At 44.2% G+C, this 24,791-nt stretch overlaps 1 protein-coding gene across 1 annotated transcript in view; it reads left to right on the top strand.

The window, feature by feature from the left end:
* Positions 1-24,791, top strand: part of LOC122942111 (zinc finger protein 850-like) — a 56,850-nt gene that overhangs the window by 18,781 nt on the left and 13,278 nt on the right. Inside the window, exons 8-9 of the mRNA XM_044299608.1 lie at positions 1,858-1,941; positions 6,878-7,912. Of these exons, the coding sequence (XP_044155543.1) occupies positions 1,858-1,941; positions 6,878-7,912 (1,119 nt within the window). The remainder of the gene's footprint in view (positions 1-1,857; positions 1,942-6,877; positions 7,913-24,791) is intronic.

The following is a 24,791-nucleotide window of genomic DNA, read 5'->3' as shown; positions in this document are numbered from 1 at the left end:
TAGTTTAACTAAATTAGGTTGGCATAGCCCATGGCTTGAAGACATGCTGCTTGAGCGATCCAACCGGCTCAGGGGATTCCCTCAGGATTACACGTTCTTTGCCTTACTTTTCTAACCCCAATGTCCTGGAATGCAAAATCTCAATTCCTGCATCTTTCCCAACAGTCTTCCACACCACCTATTATAGGTGGTGTAAACGTAGACTAGACCATTCTTTCTTGCACAAGGACAGTTTTTTTGCTCACAGACAGAATTGTAGCGTAAATCTGGCACAGGATTTGCATTACTTTAAATTAACAAAGGTCTAGGAGCTAGAAAAATACAATTGTCTAATATGAAAGGCTAAGTACACCTTCGGGTGCAATTTTATTTTTATGATTACATTTTATTAATTTTTAGCTATAATGAATGTTTAGAAGATCAGAGATGAGGAGCGGTCAGCTGAGCTGCCTGGCTGAACATACTGAAAACTCGGGGCCTGCTGCTAGAGAATCTCAAGGCTGTACAGAGAGAGTGGTTCAACATTTTTAATAAAGATCAAGTGAAAAAATTATTTCTACCTCCAAAAAGAATACAATGCAATAATAATAAAAATGCCCCAAAGGTCCACATAGCCTTTAAGATTGTGACTCGTATTCTTAAACAGTTTAACACTTACTAAATCTACCCCAGTATTCTGATAAGAGATGGTTTTATTAACAAGCAATCTCTATTGAGACAGAATGGGGATGGGAGCCATCCCTATCCATCAAAGGACTGTAGCTTTTCTAGCTAGGAACAGTGCTTCTCTGAGAAATATCCTAGTGTGATGAGGCCATTGCTCCTTCTACAATAAACCCAATAATGGTAATGGAAATAAGCTGATCAAGAATCTCTAGGGACAGTACTTCCTCCCAGAAGGTCAGAGCAATCCCAAAATGCCAACAATTGTGGTCCATATTATGACCTATATGACACCGGACATGTGATAGGTGCCCCAGTCTATGAAGGCAGACTGAGCAACTCTGATGCAGTATATAACTATCAGTTTGTTATTCTTTGATGGGCTTCTGCCCAATCCTCCACAGTTAGGGGGGGTATATGAGCTTTCCAGGCTGACTCAAAAGATTGGACTTGGAAATCCATTCTAGAGCCCAGTAAATCGACATACCAAGTAGATGTTTGGAATGGTTATCAATGGATAAACGGCACAACTGCAAAAATCTATAAAAGCTTATACGTGACACACCAAGTTTCTTCTGTATTTAAACAGCAGACAGAGCTCCATTTACATACACATCTTTCAAGGTAATCCTGCCATGGAGTAATTTCTAACAGTCCAGAAATTTCTGGACAGTCCTTAAAAATAGATGACTTGTTTCCTGTGTCCGTGAAAAAATAATTATTGGTATGTCCGTGATGTTTCATGATTCTGTTCATGATTTTGGGTTAAGTTGTCCAGAAAATAAAAATTCTGGATGGCAACCTTGCCTCATGAGCCTGCCAGTGTCCACTCTAAATCCTACAGTTATGAGAACATTGGATTATCTCACGTTGGCACATTGTGGCAAATCTCTATACTCGTACAAATCCTCACTAGCCAGCCTATGCAAGAGAATAGGCTTCACAGGAAGTAAGGATATTAATTCCAGGACTGGCCATAGTGTATATAGGCCCAGAAGGTGCTTTGAGTTGCGTACATGTGCAGTTATAGTCCGAGAGGGCAGATACCTAAGCTAGCCCACAAGGAACACAGAGCTTCTGAATATATGGTGTTGCAATGGCTAATTCACCAGAAACACCTCATGTATAAGGACCTAACAACAATAGTCCTGCAACTATCTTATTCTCATTTAAAGGAGTACTTTACTTCTACAGTGCTTCCTAGACTCCCCCTCTTAGATTCGGAAGGTGAAGTCACCAGGAAGGAACTAACAAACCTCATGAAAACGACTCCTGCAGGTAAGAGCCCTGGCCCACTTAGCTATATATATATATATATATATGAACTAACTGTCACCATCTCTCACTAATGTGTTTAAAGGGGTTGGGCACTTTCTGGTTAATGTTGACCAATGTGTAGCTAAGATTACTATATGGCTCTTACCAATATAGCCTTTGCTGACATTCTGCCCCATTTTCTATATTTCATGAGATATACCCCTTGTTGGCCATGTCTTTTATCTATCCACTCGGAGGTCCTGTCCATAAAATGGTTGCTCGCAAATCACTCAGTATCCTCCAGTCAAATACTCTGCACGGGCCATCTGCACTTGCATTTTTGGGAGTTTAGTTCAGTTGCAATGTGTTTGAATGGAGGAGGCTGAGTGATGTGTCTGGTCACATGCCTCTCCATCAGCAGCCATTTTATGGACAGGACCTCTTTGTGAAAAGCCCAGAAAAATTGACCAACAAGGGGACAGGGCTTATGAAACATGGCAAATGGCTATATTAATAAGTGCCATATAGTCATCTTACAGACGTATTGGTCACAAGTAGCCAGAAAGTGGCAAACCCCTTTACTTTGATTACCTCTTCATCCATCACTGTGCTCGAACTACTGCCCTATTTTGCTTATCAATTTATATCAAATTGTACTCTGGGATTTTGGCAAACAGATTAACACCAGTCCTCCCTAGTATTTTTACTAATAATCAAGTAGATTTCCTATTCATACTACAGACAGTAGGGATCGACCGATATTGATTTTTTTAGGGCCGATACCGATAATTTGTGAACTTTCAGGCCGATAGCCGATAATTTATACCGATATTCTGGGAATTTTCATTTTTGAAAAAAAAAAAATTCCTACACAAATCAGCTGAAAATTAATGTTTGTTAATGTGTATTTTTTTTTTTTTATATAAGTCATTTTTTTTATTTATACTTAATATTTTGGTGTTATATATATTTTTCTAACTCTTAGCCCCCTTAGGGACTAGAACCCTTGTCCTATTCACCCTGATAGATCTCTATTGGGGTGAATAGGAGCTCTCACTGTCCCTGCTGCTCTGTGCTTTGTGCACACAGCAGCATGGAGCTTATCATAGCAGCCAGGGCTTCAATAGCGTCCTGGCTGCCAAGGTAACCGATCGGAGCCCCAGGCTTACACTGCTGGGGCTCTGATCGGAGGAGCAGGGGAGAGGGGATCCGCTTAACCACCAATGATTAATATACTGGGGGGGGGGGGGCGCTCTGCACCACCAATGAAGTTAAATCTCTCATTTATTCATATACAGGAGGCGGGAGCTGCAGAATTACATAGCCGACTCCCGACCTCTGAGCGGTAGCTGCGATCCGCGGCACCTGAGGGGTTAACCGAGGATCGCAGCTACAGCTCATAGAGGTCGGGAGCCGGCTATGTCATTCTGCACCTCCTGTTCAATTTGAATGAATGAGAGATTTCTCTTCATTGGTGGTGCAGTGGCCACAGCCCCTCCCCTTCTCGTCGCCTGTCCTCCCATTGGCTGCAGCGGCAGCAGCACAGGGGGAGGGAGACACTGCTTCCTTCTCCCCTGTGCTGTTGCTGAGGGAACACTGAGAGCGCCGTCAGCAGCGCGATCTGTGTTCCCAGTACGTTATCGGTATATCGGCAAAATAAATGCTGATAACAGTCAAAATCCTCAGTATCGGCCGATAATATCGGTAAAACCGATAATCGGTCAATCCCTAACAGACAGTACGATTAAATCTATTCCTATATCCCCAGCTAGAAAACAATCCACCCAGCTGTGAGTTCTGTTGACACAGAGCAGGCCTTTTTGATAGGGCCAACTGGACCTTGATGCAAGACTCAAATGAACAAATAAAGTTGATGTCGCACTCCTTCAAAAAAGATGATAATAATAATCTTTGTAGCGAAAGTAATTTTCTGACTGACTGTATTTGTGAGTAATAACCTCCCTTCTGATCCTCAGCAGTATCATGTGATTAGCACTCTGACCCTTCAAATAAAACAGCATCTTATGTGTGGACAGGAAGCCAGTTTCTCTATGTATTCCTATGGGAGCCTCAATGTCTGTCTCATAGGAATGAATAGAGAAGTAAATGACTTCCTGTCTTGTGTCAATTGGAAATCAGTCACGTGACACAGCTTAGGATCAGAAGGAAGGTTCTAACTCACAAATACAGTCTTTGGTAAGATTACCCTCCCTACAGTTTATATTGTGTACCTTTTGTAATTGACCAGAGTGTAATTGTGGGAGTGCTTCTCGAGGTCCCTTTCACACGGGCATCGCGGAAGAAGTGTGGATGCGTTGTGGGAAACCCGTGCGAGTATGTACGCAATTTCAGTCAGTTTTGTTTGCAATTGCGTTGTTCAGTTTTTTTCTGGGTGAATGGTAAAAAAACAATGTTGGTACCCAGACCCAAACCTCTTCACTGGGTTTGGTGTTTTGTAGATTTTGTTATTTTCTATTATAACATGGTTATAATGGAAAATAATAGCATTCTTTAATACAGAATGCTAAGTAAAATGACCATTGAGGGTTAAAAAAAAATATTACTCATCCCTGATTATTCACATCATCTCCTTAGCAAAAATCTGTAAAAATTGGATTGCATCTGCATTTGCTTGCGGACGCAATGCGATTTTTCACGCAGCCCTATTTACTTCTATGGGGCCTGTGTTGCGTGAAAAACGCAGAATATAGAACATGCTGGGATTTTCATGCAACGCACAAGTGATGTGTGAAAAAACATTGCTCATGTACACAGACCCATTGAAATGAATGGGTCCGGATTCAGTGTGGGTGCAATGCGTTCACATCACGCATTGCTCCCGCGAAGAAAACTCTCCCGTGTGAAAGGGGCTCGTTCACACGACTGTTTTTTGCGTTCCGTATACGGTACCATTCATGTCAATGGTTCCGCAAAAAAATAAATAAACTGAATGTACTCCGTATGCATTGTTTCCGTTCCGTTGAAAGATAGAACGTGTCCTATTATTGCCCACAAATCGCGTTCCAGAACTCCATTCAAGTCAGAGTCCGCAAAAAAAAACGGAACTCGTACGGAATGTCTTCTGCATCTGTTCCATTTTTGCGCAACCATCTATTGAAAATTTTTATGCCCAGCCCCATTTTTTTCTATGTAATTACTGTATATGCCAGGGATGGCCAACCTGAGGCTCCCCAGATGTTGTAAAACTACAACTCCCATCATGCCCAGACAGTCTACAGCTATCAGCCTACAGCAGGGCATGGTGGGAGTTGTAGTTTTACAACAGATAGAGAGCCGCAGGTTGGCCATGCCTGGTATATGCCATATGGAAAAACTGAATGGAACTGGAAACACTACTGAAAAAAAAAAAAAAAAACGCGAAAAAAACTGATCCGGGAGAAACTGCCTGCAAAACACTGAAAAAGACATACGGTCGTGTGAATGAACCCCAAGTCTGACTTTCCTATAAAAAAAAATATTGGCTTTATGAATGACCCGTCTGGCAATCCCACCAATTGGCCGTTTACTGCAGCCATTACACTTTGAATGGAGCTGTGACTCGTGCTCCCTGCAGCCGCTGAAACTACTACATTGAATGGAAGAACTGATCGGTGGAGGTGTCAGACCCCCACTTATCTGAGACTGATGACCCATATAGAAGACGGGCAACCAATATCTGAAGCTTGGAAAACCCCTTTACTTTAGTTAATTACTATGTAATGCCTTATTTTATTTGTGCTGTAGAATATGTTGGTGCCATGTAAAGCCCATCATTATTGCTACACACCTAGAATACAGAGTTATCCAGTTGGCATTGTTGTGATTTGTGTCATTTACTAGGATGGTTCTTCTTATTCCTTTCAATTTTTGACCATCGTCATCATCAGTTGGTACATAGGCTGAAATTTCTCAATACTGAGAAAGTGATGTTTCGGGAGGACACCATGACTCATGTCAACCGGAAACATCGCATGGTGAGGGTGTTGGGTATTGAGAAAGTTCAGTCTATGTAACAACTGATAATGTCTGTCAAGTTGTGAACACTAAATGGAAGAATTCCCAAAAAAGGTACGGTATAGTGTTTTGACCAGCATTTTAGAATTACTGGTTTAACAGTGGGGGTCTAATAAATGCCACAAGTCTTCCTTTTGTGTGTGCTTGTTTTTTTTTCACTGATGGTATCATACACTGCACTACATAAGTACTGTAGTGTATTATGTAAGTGATCAAATGATCACATGCCAAAGTCGTCCAGTAGTACTGACATATTATAAATTAGAATTCACAAACTTTTTTTTTTTTTTTTTTTTAAGACTAACCCTAAAGCCTAAATGATCTCTTTATTTATTGCACATGGTGAATGAACGTTCTAAAAATACAAACCAGAACTGCTGTTTTTTTGTCTTCCACCCAAAAAATAAGTGATCAAATAGTCTTCTGTACCCCAAAGTAGTACCTATTATTTTTTTTATTTTTATTTTTTAAATAAATAAAAATATATATATATACACTCAAACCTTCACACAGCTTTGTTGATAAAAAAAAAAAAATATATATGCTATGGGTCTTGGGATGCAGTGATAAAAAAAAAAGGGGGAAAAGCATGTTAAAGTTTTTTGTGCTAAACTAAATGAAAATATGTAAATGTGTTAATGTAAATAGCTGTAATCATATCGACTCAATCATACCCAAAATCACTTTCATCATGGCCACATGCATACTATTTCCATGGAATAGGGCAAGGTAAGGGACAGCCAGCCATCTCTGGCATTATTTCCAGGGACAACAATGGTCTGGATAGGTATGGTTGGACTTTCAACCTGTTGGGTCATGCATTTCTTATTGATTTAACATTGTCTTTACTACGAAGCACATAATTTCAACATTTTAATAGAATGTATTAGCATTTTACATAATTTTGTAATTTTTTTTTATTTATTCTTTTAATCTATCTTAGGTGAACCATTCAATGGCAGTATTTCAAAGCGACACTGTGTTTGGTCCCCAAATGATGGAACAGAACACAAAGTCCCAGAAGAAGTTTTTCCAAGAGAAAATATACTCCCAGTCATTGAAAGTAAAGATCCGCTATCTGGTGCTTCTCAAAACCTCATGACCCAGGATATATCACCAGTGCTTTACAGTGGAGTTCTGTCTTCTGATTCCCCAGATCATGTGGAGTGTTCTCCTGAAGCTTCATATATTATGAAACAAAATATTACTCAAAGTATACCCCCAAGTGTGTATAGTGGGGATCTATCATCTGAACAGTTGGATCATTTTTTGGATCCGACCAACATTTATATTCAAAGTACAGGTGTTATGGGGGGTAAAATGTTTCCATGTTTAGAATGTGGGAAATGCTTCACAAGTAGAGCAACTCTTGTTGTGCACCAGAGAATTCATACAAGCGAGAAGCCGTTTTTGTGTTCGGAATGTGGTAAAGGTTTTAGTCACAAGCAACAGCTTGTTGAGCATTGTAGAATGCACACAGACCAAAAACCACACTCATGTTCAGAGTGTGCAAAATGTTTCGCTCTGAAATCAGACTTGGTGAGACATCAGAGAATCCACACAGGGCAGAGACCATTTTCTTGTTCAGTGTGCGGGAAATGTTTTTCCTTGAAGTCAGACCTTGGGAGGCATGAGAGAATCCACTCCGGCCACAAGCCCTTCTCGTGTTCCTACTGTGGAAAGTGTTTCACCCTCAAATCCAATCTTCTTACACATCAGAGAATCCACACAGGAGAGAAGCCATTTTCCTGTCCTGACTGTGATAAATCTTTTACTCACAAATCAAATCTTGTTCAGCACCAGAGAATCCACGCAGGAGACAGGATGTTTCCCTGTGACCAATGTGGCAAATCTTTTAGTCAAAAATCCAGCCTTATTCAGCATCAGAAGAGTCACTTGGAAGAGAGGCCCACATTACTGTATTCAGACTATGCAAGGTATTTTCTACAGAGGCCTGATCATACCTTTCTGGAAAATTCTTAAGGCAGTGGACAGTTTTGAACTCTTAAAACGTAAATTATTGGTTGTAGAGTTCCATCTTGTGCCATCGATATTTTGGAGGATGTATAAAGACAACTCATCTGGTCACTGAAAGGTACAATCAACTTGAAGTGGAGAAAATAAGAAGAGTGGAACCTCCAGTGATTAGCTCTAGTCTTTGGGTGAACTTAGACGCTAGTGTTCAGTTCTGTCATGGGACACTTTTTGGTGTTCTTTGAACCTGTAATATGGGCAACCTCTCACACTCTGCATAAGCAATACATTTGAGTAAATGTGGTGTAAAGCACCTGCAACAAAAATATTTCTGGTTTACGCACATAGTTTAGTGTACACAGCATGCAGATGGTACTGCTCCTTGGCACACATAGATGTGGAGATCTTGTCCTCAAGCAATACATGTAGAGCTGAATACCTCTGCACATATGGCATCCAATGGAACCTGCCACATTGGATCAGATTACGCACAAATATTACCTAAAACCTTCCACATCTCCATACAAAATAGAGTTGCAGTATGGCCATATCAATGTGCTATCTCATTAAAAAGTTTGCTGTCAACTTGCAGTCAAGAAGAAAATAAGGCACTTACTAAATGCAATGTGTAAGTTGAAGTGCCTCCTATGTTTTTTTTTTTTTTTTTTTCCCCAATCTTCTACCTCACTTTGCTTTTTGTCAGGGAATAAGAGCACCCTTGCACTCTAGCAAGGTATTGTTTGTGGCAGGAACAATTCCTACATGCATGGTGGCCTGCAGCATGCATAGGCATGACTGTGTGCCAGCTCCCACCTCGCATCTGGCTGTCAAGTTGCTATAGTACAGCTCCAGAGCATGTGCAGTAGCCCTAGAGCTGTATTACACTGTTCCTGTCCCAGCCGTGCCAATACTGCTAATTCAAAATACTTCAAGAACAGTGTCAGCAGTGCAATGACATCATCAAAGAGCTGCTGGCCTATGCTGTAAATCTGAAGAAAGGCATCTGCCCTCAGCAGAGGTAGGAAGAGCAGAGCTGGGGACTAGCTTCAGGTCCAAGTGGTGAGATGGGCCAACCCTTTTAAGTTATGGTAAGATAGTTCTTCCTGCAGACTGACCTGCTATTATGTCATGGTGATGGTGAGGGCCCAAGAGTGGTTTGGGTGCTGGCTATAACTATCAACTGACATCACACTGTAATGGCCGAAATTGGAGAGAACGGTGCTAGAAACAAATCGTGCTTCACTGGAAAAATTGTAGTGTATTACTGCTGTCGATCCAGAAGGTCCGGGTAGAGAACTTCAGATGAAGGAAAAGATGGATGATGTCTATGGGCGGTGCTGCTTGTGTGAAGAATTGGGAAAGATTGATTTATTGTATTAAAAGGTGCAGTGACATCACTGGGTCATTGAACCAGATCGATCCCTTCCTCAAATAAAATAAAAATTCTATATTAAACATATTATAAAAAATAAAAAAAATTAGAGGCAAGTGCAGCAGCCTCTTCAACTATTTTTAAAAATGAAAATCGGACATCATATCGTACAGGGATCAGCAGCCTTCTACACTCCAGCTGTTCTGAAACTACAACTCCCAGAATGCTTCATTCATTTCTATTGGTGGTAGAAGAACAGCCGAGTATTTGCATGCTGGGAGTTGTAGTTTCAAAGCAGCTGGAGTGCTGAAGGTTGCTGATCCCCAATATAGCTCATGACAATCTCTAACAAAGCTAGTACCAGCCCAGTACCTCACATGGGTCTAGAGATCTCCTCATCCATTGCTTTCCTAGATTTATATCAAGCTGGCAGCTCAGGGGAGTGTCTGTTCTGCTGCTGTTAAGGGGGCATGTCATCACAACTCAGGAGGCAGTTTAAGGATACAGCTGTGCATGTGCAGCCATCTCAGCGGTGCTCGTGTGAGGGCTATGGTCTCGTCAGTGTTTACCTGAAATTACAAATGTTCGCCTCATTCGAGTGAATAGGCGAGAGAGTAATTACACTATATCGGCATGCAGGTAAACTATGAAGAGACGCAGCCCCCTCAACCAGCTGATTAGAGGCGGTGCAGAGATATTGCTGACCTATCCCAGTGATGGCTAACCTCTGGCACACCAGGTGTGGTGAAACTACGACTCCCAGCATGCTCCATTCATTTCTATGGAGTTCTGAGAACAGCCAAGCAAGTGTAGATCTTGGGAGTCGTAGTTTTACCACAGCTGGAGTGCCGGAGGTTAGCCATCACAAACCTATCCTGACCTGAGTATGGGTCATCAATATCATGAAAAAGGAATAACCCTTTAACTGCTAATAGCGTATTTATTAAAAGTACTTTTTCTCCAGAATAAAGCAACTGACTGAAAGATATCATTACATTCAGCTGAAGTATGCCTACAAGCCATTGGGGGATACAACTGGGGTAAAGGGAAAACTGGCTTAGTTGCCCATTGCAACCAAATTCCATCTTTCATTTTCCAAAGGAGCTCTGTAAAATAAAAAGTGGAATCTGATTGGTTGCTATCGGCAACTAAGCCACTTTTTCTTTACACCAGTTTTGATGACTCTCCCCTTTGTGTCTGATTTTAACAGTGAATTTCCTGGTGATCCCTTTAATCACTTACCTACTGGCAAGTAGATTGGTTTCACACGAGCGAGTGTCACGCTCCGGCCTCTCAGGGCAGCACCCGTCCTGAACTCCCAGCGCTGCCAGGGTCAGATAGCATTATATTGATTTATGATGCTATGTAACCCTTAGAGGTATGGAATGTATTGGATAACACTGTTATGCTGTCACTGTTATCCAATACATTTGAGAACAGTAAGGATGACATAGCATCATAATATAATGCTATGCGACCCCAGCAGTGCTGGGAGTTCAGGACGGGTGCTGCGCTGAGAGGCTGGAGTGTGACAATCGCAAGTGTGAAACCAGCTGTAAGGTCTTTAACCACCCCAGGACTGCCGCACGCAGGATTGCTTCTTTGCCCAGCACTGTTATTCCTCCTGGACGTGCCGGGGCGTCATCTCGCGAGATTTCCTATGACCGTGCACACACAGGCGCGCGCGTGTTCACAGGAACGGAAGGTAAACTAGCTGATCTACAGCCTGCCAGCGGCGATCGTTCGCTGGCAGGCTGTAGATGCGAATTTTTTTTTTTTATTTTTATTTTTTTTTTTTTACCCCTAAACAGCGTCTTATATACCTGCTACCTGGTCCTCTGGTGGTCCGTTTTGCTTGGATCGACCACAAGAGGACACAGGCAGCTCTGTAATAAGTAGCATCAAACACCACTACACTACACCCCCCCCTGTCACTTATTAACCCCTGATCACCCCATATAGACTCCCCCCCCCCCCCCCCCCCCATAAGGCTCCATTCAGACGTCCATATGTGTTTTACAGATCCACAAAACTCATACGGACGTCTGAATGGAGCCTTACAGGGGGTTGATCAATGACATATAGCCCATATAGACTCCCTGATCCCCCCCCCCCCCCCTGTAAGGCTGGCTCCATTCAGAGGTCCGTATGTGTTTTGCGGATCCGCAAAACGCATACGAATGTCTGAATGGAGCCTTACAGGGGGGTGACCACCCCATATAGACTCCCTGATCACCCCACCCCCCGTAAGGCTCCATTCAGACGTCCGTATGTGTTTTGCAGATCCGATCCGTGGATCCGCAAAACACATACGAACCTCTGAATGGAGCCTTACAGGGGGGTGATCATTGACAGGGTGGTGATCACCCCCCTGTAAGGCTCCATTCAGACATTTTTTTTTCTTACAAAGTCTCATATTCCACTAACTTGTGACAAAAAAATAATCTCACATGAACTCCCCATACCCCTCACGGAATCCAAATGCGTAACATTTTTTAGACCTTTTATATTCCAGACTTCTTCTCACGCTTTAGGGCCCCTAAAATGCCAGGGCAGTATAAATACCCCACATGTGACCCCATTTTGGAAAGAAGACACCCCAAGGTATTTTGTGAGGGGCAGAGCGAGTTCATGTAAAATTTTATTTTTTGTCACAAGTTAGCGGAAAGGAAGACTTTGTGAGGAAAAAAAAAATCCAATTTCCGCTAACTTGTGCCAAAAATAAAAAAGTTCTATGAACTCGCCATGCCCCTCACGGAATACCTTGGGGTGTCTTCTTTCCAAACTGGGGTCACATGTGGGGTATTTATACTGCCCTGGCATTTTAGGGGCCCTAAAGCGTGAGAAGAAGTCTGGAATCCAAATGCCCTCCTAAAAGATACTCATTGGAATTTGAGCCCCTTTGTGCACCTAGGCTGCAAAAAAGTGTCACACATGTGGTATCGCCCTACGCAGGAGAAGTTGGGCAATGTGTTTTGGGGTGTCTTTTTACATATACCCATGCTGGGTGAGAGAAATCTCTCTCTATAATGACAACTTTGTATTAAAAAAAAATGTCAAAAGTTGACTTTTAGAGATATTTCTCTCACCCAGCATGGGTATATGTAAAAATACACCCCAAAACACATTGCCCTACTTCTCCTGAGTACGGCGATACCACATGTGACACATTTTTGCAGCCTAGGTGGGCAAAGGGGCCCACATTCAAATGAGTACTTTTAGGATTTTACAGGGCATTTTTTTACACATTTGGATTACAGACTACTTCTCACGCATTAGGGCCCCTAAAATGCCAGGGCAGTATAACTACCCCACAAGTGACCCCATTTTGGAAAGAAGACACCCCAAGGTATTTGGTGATGGGCATAGTGAGTTCATGGAAGTTTTTTATTTAAGTTGCATGACCGAGCGATAAACTGTGAAAGTAGTGCAGTGCAAAATTGTAAAAAGTGGCCTGGTCATTAAAGGGAACCTGTCACCCAAAAATCGTCTATCAAGCTGTTTACAGTACCTTATAGTGCTGTGTACTCGTTTCTTGATGCACTTTTTGTTCGTTTTGCCGCATGTCTGCTCATTCAGAAATCGTAGTTATATTCAGCTGCTGCCCCGTGCTTCAAGTCAGGCTTGAAGTCACGGGGGCAGCGGCCTCGGCGTCTTCCATGGCCCTCTCCCCGCCCCCTGCCTCTGTGACTGACACCCGAACATCCGAATCCGGGACCGCGCTCAACGGCCGCATGCGCAGTAAAGGGCGGCAGGAGCGCGGTCCCGGCTGCCGCGCGTACTACGCGCCGTCTTACTTTCGCCGCACTGCGCATGCGCCCGACATCCTGTATCAAACGCGCCCGCGCCCAGATGCCGGGCGCGGGCGCGTTTGATACAGGATGTCGGGCGCATGCGCAGTGCGGCGAAAGTAAGACGGCGCGTAGTACGCGCGGCAGCCGGGACCGCGCTCCTGCCGCCCTTTACTGCGCATGCGGGCGTTGAGCGCGGTCCCGGATTCGGATGTTCGGGTGTCAGTCACAGAGGCAGGGGGCGGGGAGAGGGCCATGGAAGACGCCGAGGCCGCTGCCCCCGTGACTTCAAGCCTGACTTGAAGCACGGGGCAGCAGCTGAATATAACTACGATTTCTGAATGAGCAGACATGCGGCAAAACGAACAAAAAGTGCATCAAGAAACGAGTACACAGCACTATAAGGTACTGTAAACAGCTTGATAGACGATTTTTGGGTGACAGGTTCCCTTTAAGGGTGTTTAAGCTAGGGGGGCTGAAATGGTTAAATATGGCATCTGCTCAGGAGTTGGGCAGGTACCAGACTCAGACTGCCTGTTCTTTTACACAGCAGACACCTAGAGCTAATGTTTGTGATCTGCAACAGTGCCGATCGCAGACCTCTAACCCCTCAGGTGCCATGGTCAAATTTTGACCATGACATCGGAGAGGCTTTTGCACAGAGCACAGCACTCCCAGAACCTGAACGGCTCCCCTGCACCTGAGCTGTTCGTTCTTTGTGGTAGCCTCGGTCACTGTCAAACATCCAAGGCTACCACAGCAATAGTTGCTATGGAGCCCTGCCTGTGAGAAGGCTCTATAGCAGTGATGGCGAACCTATGGCACGGGTGCCAGAGGCGGCACTCAGAGCCCTCTCTGTGGGCACTTGCACCCTGGAAAAGTCTATGGTGTACCAATATGCCTTAGGCCTCCTGCACACGAACCCCGTGGCCGTGCTGCGGGCCGCAATGCAAGAACACTGACCATGGGGCAGCCGCAGTGGATCATGGACCCATTCACTTTAATGGGTCCACGATCTGCAAAAAGATAGGACATGTTCTATCTTTTTTCGGAACGGAAGTACGGGATGAAACCCCATGGAACCTCTCCGTAGGGTTCCGTTCTGTGCTTCCGTTCCGCATCTCCGGATTTGGCGGACCCATTAAAGTGAAAGCGTCCGCATCCGTGATGCGGAATGCACGTGGAACGGTGCCCATGTATTGCGGATCCGCAAATGCGGTCCTCAATATGGCAACGGGACACCTACAGTCATGTGCAGGAGGCCTTAGACTTTTCCTGCCATTCATCAGCGCAGGCGTACTATGAACACCACAGGCAGCGCACTGAGTGTAAACAGGCTTTTATAGCGAAAAGTACATGGAAGATATACTATACTGGACTGTAGTATTCAGGGGAAATTCCCATGTTGGCACTTTGTGATAAATATGTGGGTTTTGGGGTGCAGTTTGGGCACTCGGTCTCTAAAAGGTTTGCCATCACTGCTCTATAGGAACCTAATGAATCTTCAGTACAACCTTCAGGTTTTTTTTTTTTTACTAAAGTGCTTCCGAATCCGTTCCGTTATTCTGTGTTTGTTTGTTTTGTTTTTTTTCTCAAAAGAAAAAAGAGGACGAATAGATGTTGCTAGGGTACCCCAAAAAAAAAAAACTGGTGAAAACAGAGGACATCTTCTAGAACAGGTGCCATTTTATTGTGCTTTTGGTGTAGTAGGAGCTGTGTAAGAAATCTCTGCCTTGCTAGCTTAGTTTTCTACAGTTATCTCACCAATCGTCATGTCTGAAGACTTGGATAATGTACCTGGATCATAGTGATCAATCGGTCCACTTCATATGCCATTTTGCAGGAGAGCAGAAGATGACCTGAACTTCTCTCACCACAGGCACTGAGGGCTGGACTTAATTTTTATTTTTTATTTTTTTGTTTCCTGTCAACTGATCAGTTAAAAAAACTGATGACATTCGGATGGTTTTGTGCATGTCATCAGTTTTTATGCGGATCCATTGACTTGAATGGACAACGGACCAGAAAAACTGACAGAAAGTAGGACAAGCTTCATTTTTATTTTTTTTTTCAGGATCCGCATGCTCAAAAATAGGAAAACGGAACAGATTCGGTGATTCGGAAAACACTATGATTGGTGTCCGCATTTTTGGGGAGGCAATTTAAATTAATGGATCCGAAAAAACGTTCCGATTTAAAATGGAACGGAAACGGAGTGTTATAACGGACGTGTGAATGGAGCCTAATTCTGATGATCACATGTTCAAGTCCCCTAGGGGGACTTTAAAAAGTTGGAAAAATAAAATAAAAATTAAATCGCCACCTTTCCACTTTTTTTTTTTTTTTTTTTATAAACTATTAATAAAAATAGATAATTTTCACAGCCGCATCCCAAACGCCCGTACTATTATAAAAACTGAAGTAGACTTACCGGTAATTCAGTTTCCATGAGTCATCACAACGGCATACAAGGAGATTGACCCCTGACCTATGTAGGGGCAGGAACAGAGAAAGGTTAAATACCCCCTCCCAACATCAGTGCTTTTTCCATAGCATCATCACGACGGCATACAAGGAGATATACAAAATATATCAGTTAAGGGCGGGGGGCTATGGCCCGGAGGACTTTCCATCCAAAGGACAGATCAGAGGATCTGGAAAGATCCAGGCGGTAGTGTTATATAAATGTATGGATGCTGGACCAAGTGGCAGCTCGACATATTTCTTCCAGGGAGACGCCAGCTCACTCTGCCTGAGAGGAAGACATGGCCCTAGTGGAATGGGCCCTAATGTACTGGACATGGAAGATTTTGAATTTGGTAACACAGGCAAATGGTTTCCTTGATCCATCTCGCTATAGAAGACCAGGAGGCCTTCTGGCCCTTGTACTTTCCTGCAAAGAGTACTAGTAAGTTGTCTGTCAGATTTTCAGAACTTTTCGGTAGCAGATATATAGTTTAGAACTGCCCGTCTAACGTCCAGAGTGTGGAAGGAAGACTGTCATTAGAGGGGTGTTGACAAAAGGAAGGCAGGGTAATTTCCTGGCTCCGATAAAAGATGGATACAACTTTAGGGAGAAAGCCTGGGTCGAGTTGGAGAATGATCCTATCATCCAGGACACGAAGGTAGGGTTCCCTAACGGATAGAGCCTGTAACTCGCCTAATCTGCGGGCCAAGGTTTATTGTAATTAGGAAGACAGTTTTTAGGGACAATTTTATTGGACAATCGGCAATGGGTTCAAATGGTGGTAGAGTGAGACCCGTAAGGACAGTATTTAAATCCCAGGAGGGGACACGGGAGGTGAATGTTGGACGAAGTCTGGTAGGTGCTCTAATCAACCTTCTGACCCAACGATGACTAGCTATATCAGGCATCCTCCAACTGCGGCCCTCCCAGCATGTCCGAACAGCTTACAGGTATCAGCCTACAGCAGGGCATTGTGGGAGTTGTAGTTTTACAACAGCTGGAGGGCCGCAGTTTGAGGATGCCTGAGCTATATCTTGGTAGAAGTAAACAACTTTGGGCTGAGATTTGGACCTTCAGGGTAGAGGGTTTAAGCCCCAGGTCGAGACCCTGTTGCAGGAAATCCAGGATTCTTTGAATGTGGGGTCTATGTAGGTGTGGAGATTTTTCGCCACTCCAGAAGCAGAAGCGCTTCCAGATTTTAAGGCAGATTGCGGATGGTACTTTTTTTTTCCTGGATCCTTTCAAGGTAGTTATAACCTTATCTGATAAGCCCTGTTGTTTTAGAGTCTAGGTCTCAGGATCCATGCTGCTGGTTTCAGAAGCTGTGGGTTTGGGTGTAGAATCGGACCCTGATGGAGTAGATCCCCCCCCCCCCCTCCCCCCCGTATAGGAAGGGGCCAGGGATCCTGGAGGGAGTATCTCTGGAGAGATGCGAACCAGCTTCTCTTCGGCCATAGGGGAGTGATCACGATTACTGTGGCCTTGTCCTGGCGACTTTTCTGGATTACCTTCGGAAATAAAGGAAGCGGAGGGAAGGCATAGCTTCCAATGCCAACGAATGGTGAAGGCGTGAGGTCTGTCCCTGGGGTTTAAGGAACAGAATGTCTCCACCTTGAGTTTAACCTGGTGGCAAATAGGTCCACATCGGGCATCCCCCACTTGTCTACCACCAACCTGAATGTCTCTTAGCTTAGGGACCATTCCGTATGATCGATCCTGTGGCGGCTGAGGAAATCCGCTTCCAGGTTCAGTGTTCCTTTCAGATGAATTGCAGAGATGGAGGCCACTTTCTGCTCTGCCCATGAATTATTATTTTTTGTTGTTGTCAGCGTTTGAAGAGTTGCTGATTGCGTTCCCCCCTTGGTGGGAGAGGTAAGCGATGGCAGTAGTGTTGTCTAAGACCACTCTTATATGGTGAAGACGTAGTATTCCCTCTGCTGCTTTTAATGCCTCCCAGACTGCTCTCAGTTCCCTGAAGTTTGACGACTAGGATTTGATTGATTGTGGCCAGGTGCCCTGAAAAAGATGATCCCCTACCTTTGCGCCCCAGCCGGACAGACTTGCGTCCGTTACTACTTGTATTAGGGGAGTTTTCTGCCAGGGAGTCCCCTTTGATAAATTCTCGTGGTTCTTCCACCAGTTTAGGGACTGAAGTACCCAAATTGGTAGGATTACTCTATGATCCAGGGAGGATTGACGCCAGTTCCAAACGCCCAGGATCCAAGACTGAAGGGGTCTGAAGTGAATCTGGCACTAGGGAACTGCCAGAATACAGGATGTTAACAGACCTAGCAGACTCATTGCTTCTCTGATTGAGCATGACCTTTTCTTCTGAAAGGATTAGATTTTTTTTTTTGCTGAAGAGTCGAGATCTTGTCTTGAGGTAGGAATACCGCTTGCCTTCGGGAGTCCAGGGTCATGCCTAGAAAACTGACTTTTCTTGAGGGGGTGAGGATGGACTTGTTTTAGTTTATAATCCACCCGAGGATGTTTAGGATGGAGAGGAAATATTTCAGATCAGAGCTGATCTGATAGAGATCTTCACTGATCAGGAGAAAGTCGTCCAAGTAGGGTACCACCATAAGTCCCTTTCTCCTGACTAAAGCAACCATCTCTACCACCACTTTGGTAAAGATCCTCGGGGCTGATGATATCCCGAAGGGGGGGTCTTTGAACTGGTAATGATGAATTTTTCCCAGTACATCCTGGATTGCGAACCGGAGAAAACTCTGGGAGTCGACGTGAATAAGAATATATGGTAGTAGGCGTCTCGCAGGTCTTTTGTACACATGAAGATGTCTTTGTTTAGGAGTGGTATAGTAGATGCAAGGGTTTCCATCCTGAATTTCCGGTACAGAATAAATTTGTTTAAAGGTTTCAGGTTTATGATTGTTCGAAATGTGCCTTCTTTTTTCTTGACTAGGAATAATGTTGAATAGTATCCCCGGCCCCTTTCTGGAAGTGGAACTGGGGTGGTTATTCATCAGAAGAAGATTTTGGACTCCCTGCCAAAGGTTGGGTTGAAAACGTGTTTGCAAAAATGTTTGGGGGTTTTGAAGACCACTCTATTTGATAACCTGTTCCAATTATTCTGGAGACCCAGGGATTTTGGGAAATAGATTCCCACTCTGCCAGGAAACTTTAAAGTCTACCCCCCACTCCGGCGTCATTGTTTGTCGGATGGTTTCTGATGGAAAGAGGATTGACCTTTCCCTCTTCCCCCTTTGGGGTAACTCCAGTGCCCTGACTTCCCTTTCCCCCTGTAGCTTTTCTCTTGACCGGAGGAAGAGCGAAAGGGAAATCGACGCCTGAAGGGACGATCCTCCTGCAACCCTTTCTTTTTGTCAGCGGCTTTTTCTAAAATTTTGTCCACGACTGGGCCGAAAACGTACTCCACGGAAAAGGGTATTGAGCAAAGTTTTAATTTTGAAGTCTTGTCCCCGGACCAGCACTTCATCCAAAGTGCCCGTCTGCCCAAGTTGGAAAGTGACGCATCTCTGGCGGAGAATCGGACCGACTCAGCCGATGTGTCCGCCAGGAAGGCAGTAGCAGATTTTAAGAGAGGAAGGGAATTGAGGATTTCTTCTCTAGATGTTTTATTCTTTATATGATCCTCTAATTCTCCCAGCCAAAGAAACGTGGATCTAGCGACGGAAGTAGCCACAATGTTAGTCTTAATATTAAACATAGCAGCCTCCCAAGATTTCCTGAGGAGGCTGTCGGCTTTATGATCCATGGAATCCTTGAGCTGGGAGGCATCCTCAAATGGGAGGGATGTCTTTTTGTTCACCTTAGCAACCTGAACATCTACACTCGCCTAAAGAATTATTAGGAACACCTGTTCTATTTCTCATTAATGCGATCATCTAGTCAACCAATCACATGGCAGTTGCTTCAATGCATGTAGGGTTGTGGTCCTGGTCAAGACAATCTCCTGAACTCCAAACTGAATGTCAGAATGGGAAAGAAAGGTGATTTAAGCAATTTTGAGCGTGGCATGGTTGTTGGGGCCAAACGGGCCGGTCTGAGTATTTCACAATCTGCTCAGTTACTTGGATTTTCACGCACAACCATTTATAGGGTTTACAAAGAATGGTGTGAAAAGGGAAAAACATCCAGTATGCGGCAGTCCTGTGGGCGAAAATGCCTTGTTGATGCTAGAGGTCAGAGGAGAATGGGGTCCGACTGATTCAAGCTGATAGAAGAGCAACGTTGACTAAAATAACCACTCGTTACAACCGAGGTATACAGCAAAGAATTTGTGAAGCCACAACACGCACAACCTTGAAGCGGATGGGCTACAACAGCAGAAGACCCCACCGGGTACTACTCATCTCCACTACAAATAGGAAAAAGAGGCTACAATTTGCACAAGCTCACCAAAATTGGACTGTTGAAGACTGGAAAAATGTTGCCTGGTCTGATGAGTCTTGATCTCTGTTGAGACATTCAAATGGTAGAGTCCGAATTTGGCGTAAACAGAATGAGAACATGTATCCATCATGCCTTGTTACCACTGTGCAGGCTGGTGGTGGTGGTGTAATGCTGTGGGGGATGTTTTCTGGGCACACTTTAGGCCCCTTAGTGCCAATTGGCCATCGTTTAAATACCACGGGCTACCGGAGCAGTTCTGAAGGCAAAAGGGGGTCCAACACCGTATTAGTATGGTGTTCCTAATAATTCTTTAGGTGAGTGTATTTTGGGAATCTCATTGAAGATCTTGGATTCTTCGGGATCAAATAGTAACCTGTTCTTAACCCCTTAAGGACACAGCCTTTTTACACCTTAGGACCAGGCCATTTTTTGCAAATCTGACCAGAGTCACTTTAAGTGCTGATAACTTTAAAACGCTTTGACTTATCCAGGCCGTTCTGAGATTGTTTTTTTGTCACATATTGTACTTCATGACACTGGTAAAATGAAGTAAAAAAAATTTTTACTAAAATTTGGAAAAATTTGTAAATTTCAAAGTTTCAGTTTCTCTACTTCTGTAATACATAGTAATACCCCTAAAAATGGTGATGCCTTTACATTCCCCATATGTCTACTTCATGTTTGAATTATTTTGGGAATGATATTTTATTTTTTGGGGATGTTACAAGGCTTAGAAGTTTAGAAGCAAATCTTGAAATTTTTCAGAAATATACTGTCACGGCTGTTTAAGGGTAACCAGAGCATATACAGTAAGAAGAGCTACTGACCGGACCCCAAACTAGGGAAGAGAAAGGGTGACCCCTGTCAGACCCTCAACACTCTCCCTATGCTGCTAAAGCACATGCCCGGATCCAAATGGTGGAACGAGGCATGCCCGCGTACCTTAGACTGATGAGCCCTGTAACCCCTACAATAGTGGAAGGGGCACGGCCACCGATGCCCTGCTCAGAATATGGAGGGAACCGTGGCCACCTCAGATCCAGTCAGGAAAACACAAGGTACACAACAAAGTCTGCACACTTAGCTGATGGAGCTGCAGCCGCAGAGAAGACGGATCAAATGGCCGCTGGCAATATCCGGAGTGCTTGCAGCAGCAGAACACAGGTCCAGAGATCTAGTAGCTAAAGAAGTGAAGATACTCAAGGCAGAGCTACAACTGAAAAGAGAAATATAATCCACGCCCTGCAATAGGAGGAGGGGTGATTTAAAAGCAGGGAAATCAAACGCAGGAGAGACAGCTGAGAGTAAAGACCTCATCACAGGGGTGGAGAAACAGAACAGTGAGAACACCTCCCAACTCTAAGTGACATCATCACAGGGGTGGAGACACAGAGCTGTGAGAACGTCTCAAAGCTCTGGTAGTGACATATACAAAAAACAAATTTTTAGGGACCACTACAGCTCTGAAGTCACTTTGCGAGGCTTACATAATAGAAACCACCCAAAAATGACCCCATTCTATAAACTACACCCCTCAAGGTATTCAAAACTGATTTTACAAACTTCATTAACCCTTTAGGTGTTGCACAAGAGTTATTGGCAAATAGGGATGAAATTTGAGAATTTCATTTTTTTGGCTAATTTTCCATTTTAACCCATTTTTTCCACTAACAAAGCAAGGGTTAACAGGCAAACAAGACTGTATCTTTATTGCCCTGACTCTGCCGTTTACAGAAACACCCCATATGTGGCCGTAAACTACTGTACGGCCACACAGCGGGGCGTAGAGTGAAAGGTGCGCCATATGGTTTTTGGAAGGCAGGTTTTGCTGGACTGTTTTTTTGACACCATGTCCCATTTGAAGCCCCCTGATGCACCCCTAGAGTAGAAACTCCATAAAAGTGACCCCATCTAAGAAACTACACCCCTCAAGGTATTCAAAACTGATTTTACAAAGTTTAGGCGATACCTAATATGTATAAATAAATTTTTATTTATGTAAGTTTTACACAATGAATTAATTTTTAAAACAAAAAAAAGTCTCCATAGTCTAAGAGCCATAGTTTTTTTTAGTTTTTGGGCGATTATCTCAAGTAGGGTCTCATTTTTTGCGGGATGAGATTACGGTTTTATTGGCACTATTTTGGGGTGCATATGACTTTTTGATCGCTTGCTGTTACACTTTTTGTGAAGTAAGATGACAAAAAATTGCTTTTTTTACACCGTTTTTTTTTTTTTTACGGTGGTCACCTGAGGGGTTAGGTCATGTGATATTTTTATAGAGCCGGTCGATACGGACGCGGCGATACCTAATATGTATACTTTTTTTTATTTATGTAAGTTTTACACAATGATTTCATTTTTGAAACAAAAAAAATCATGTTTTAGTGTTTCCATAGTCTAAGAGCCATAGTTTTTTCAGTTTGGGGGCGATTATCTTGGGTAGGGTATGATTTTTGCGGGATGAGATGACGGTTTGATTGTTACAATTTTGGAGTACATACAACTTTTTTGATCACTTTTATTAACTTTTTTGGGAAGTAAGGTGGGCAAAATTTCAATTTCATCATAGTTTTTAATTTTTTTTTATGGCGTTCACCGTTTGGGTAAAGTAACATGACCGTTTTATAGATCAGGTCGTTACGGACGCGGCGATACCAAACATGTGTAGGGAATTTCATTTTTTTTATTTTTAATCAGTGATAAATGTGTTTTTTGATTTTTACTTTATTTTCACTTTTTTTCACTTTCTTTTTGACCCAGACCCACTTGGTTCTTGAAGATCTAGTGGGTCTGATGTCTGTATAATACAGTACAGTACAATATATAGTACTGTACTGTATTTTACACTTTGTCTGAACAGATCTATGCCTTTCAGCACAGATCTGTTCAGCACCATGGACAGCAGGACGCCTGAGAAGGCGTCCTGTTGCCATGGGAACCTTCCCCGTCTGCTCAGTTATGTTCAGAACTGCGCAGACGGGGAAGGGTGAGGACGGGGCTCTGGGGGGGCTGTCTGGGAGCTCTCTCCCTCTCCATTCGGGGGCTGCAAAGGCACAGCAGCCCCCCGATGGGAGAGGGAGGGAGCTCCCTGCGCTGTTAACCTTTTCCATACAGCGGTCCGTACGGACCGCGGTATGGAAAGGGTTAAACGGCTGACATCGCAGCACAGATGTCAGCCGTTTATACCAGGGTGCCAGCAATGTGCTGGCACTCTGGTATACCCACTAGTAACCAACGATTATTCAAGGGGAGGCGGGCGGGGGATCGCGATCCCGCCTGCCGCACCGCCCGCCTCCCGCACCGCCCGCAACCCTCCCCCTGCACCTCCCACCGTGCTCAAATAACTCAGGGGTGCAGGAACATTTTTGGAATCGTAAAGTTTCTGATCCCCGCGGATCAGAAACTGCAGAAATCGCAGCACACCGCAGGTCTGAATTGACCTGCGGTTTGCCGCGATCGCCGACATGGGGGGGTCATGGGACCCCCCCCGCGCATTTAGCCTAGGTGCCTGCTCAATGATTTGAGCAGGCACCGGGTTCCGATCACTGCCAGCCGCACGGCAGTGATCAGAAATACACAGGGCGTACATGTACGCCCTGTGTCCTTAAGTACCAGGGCACAAGGGCGTACCTGTACGCCCTATGTCCTTAAGAGGTTAAAGGAAGTAGAGACTCCCAGACGTCTTTCAGGGTCTGCCCATTCCTCCAAAACCATGTCCCTAATGTTCTCGTTTATGGGAAACACGTGTTTTTTTTTTTTTTTTTAAACTCTTAGCCCTCCAAACATTTCTTCCTGTATGGAGTGGGTGCGTTGTACTTCCTCCACACCCATTGTGGATCTGACCGCTCTGAGTAGGTCGGACATATCTTCCATATAGAAATAGAATCTGTGGCTACTGTCCACAGAGTCCGAATCAGAGACTCTTTCCCCCTCTTCCCATGGCCGAATGGAGGCTCTCGTCCGCTATGGCCTCAGAGTCAGAAGAGGAAGGTGACCTAGCACGCTTCCTCTTGGGTTGTGGTAAATCAGATGGATTAGCGGATAGGTGGGCCAGAGATGATTGAATTTCATCCTGTATCATAGATTTAAAGAGGACCTTTCACTAGAATAAATAATCTAAACTAAGTATATAGACATGGAGAGCAGCGCGCAGGGATCTCTCTGCACTTATTATCCCTGGGCGCCGCTCCGTTCTCCCGGTATAGGCTCCGGTATCTTTATATGTTCGGCTCAACTGGGTGGAACCTGCCGGCGTCTCCTTCTCCTAGGCTGTAGCGCTGGCCAATTGCAGCGCTCGGCTCATAGCCTGCAAGGTTTTTTTTTTTTTCTCTCGGGCTATGAGCTGACCGCTGCGATTGGCCAGCACTCTAGCCTGGGAGAAGGAGACGCCGGCAGGCTTCACCCAGTTGAGCTGAAAATATGAAGATACCGGAGCGGCGCCCAGGGATAATAGTAAGTGCAGGGAGATCTATTGGCGCCGCTCTCCATGTCTGTATGCTTAGTTTAGATTTTTTATTCTAGTAAAAGGTCCTCTTTAAGTTCCTCTATCAGAGAGGGTGCTTTGTCGTGTACAATGTTTGATATACAATTTTTGCAAAGCTTCTTGGGATAATTGGCTGGAAGTTTGCCATTACAGGAGATACATCTGAGGGATCTCTTGACCTTTTTTTTTCTCTCCTTGGACAACTGAAAGGAGAAGATGGCTATAAGGGGACGGTCAGAGGGAGGGGGGGTTTGGATCCAGAGAGCTGTACACTGGAGCCCGAGGAAGCCGCAGGAGAGGGGGACTAGCATACACACACCAAAATGGTGTCAATAAGTCTATGGCTACACAATGCCATGTGTCGTGCAACAATAAGTCGGGAACAACTACACT

Source organism: Bufo gargarizans, chromosome 6 (assembly GCF_014858855.1).
Source record: "Bufo gargarizans isolate SCDJY-AF-19 chromosome 6, ASM1485885v1, whole genome shotgun sequence".
In the NCBI taxonomy this organism is placed as follows: domain Eukaryota; kingdom Metazoa; phylum Chordata; class Amphibia; order Anura; family Bufonidae; genus Bufo; species Bufo gargarizans.
This window is presented reverse-complemented; position numbering and strand designations above follow the sequence as displayed.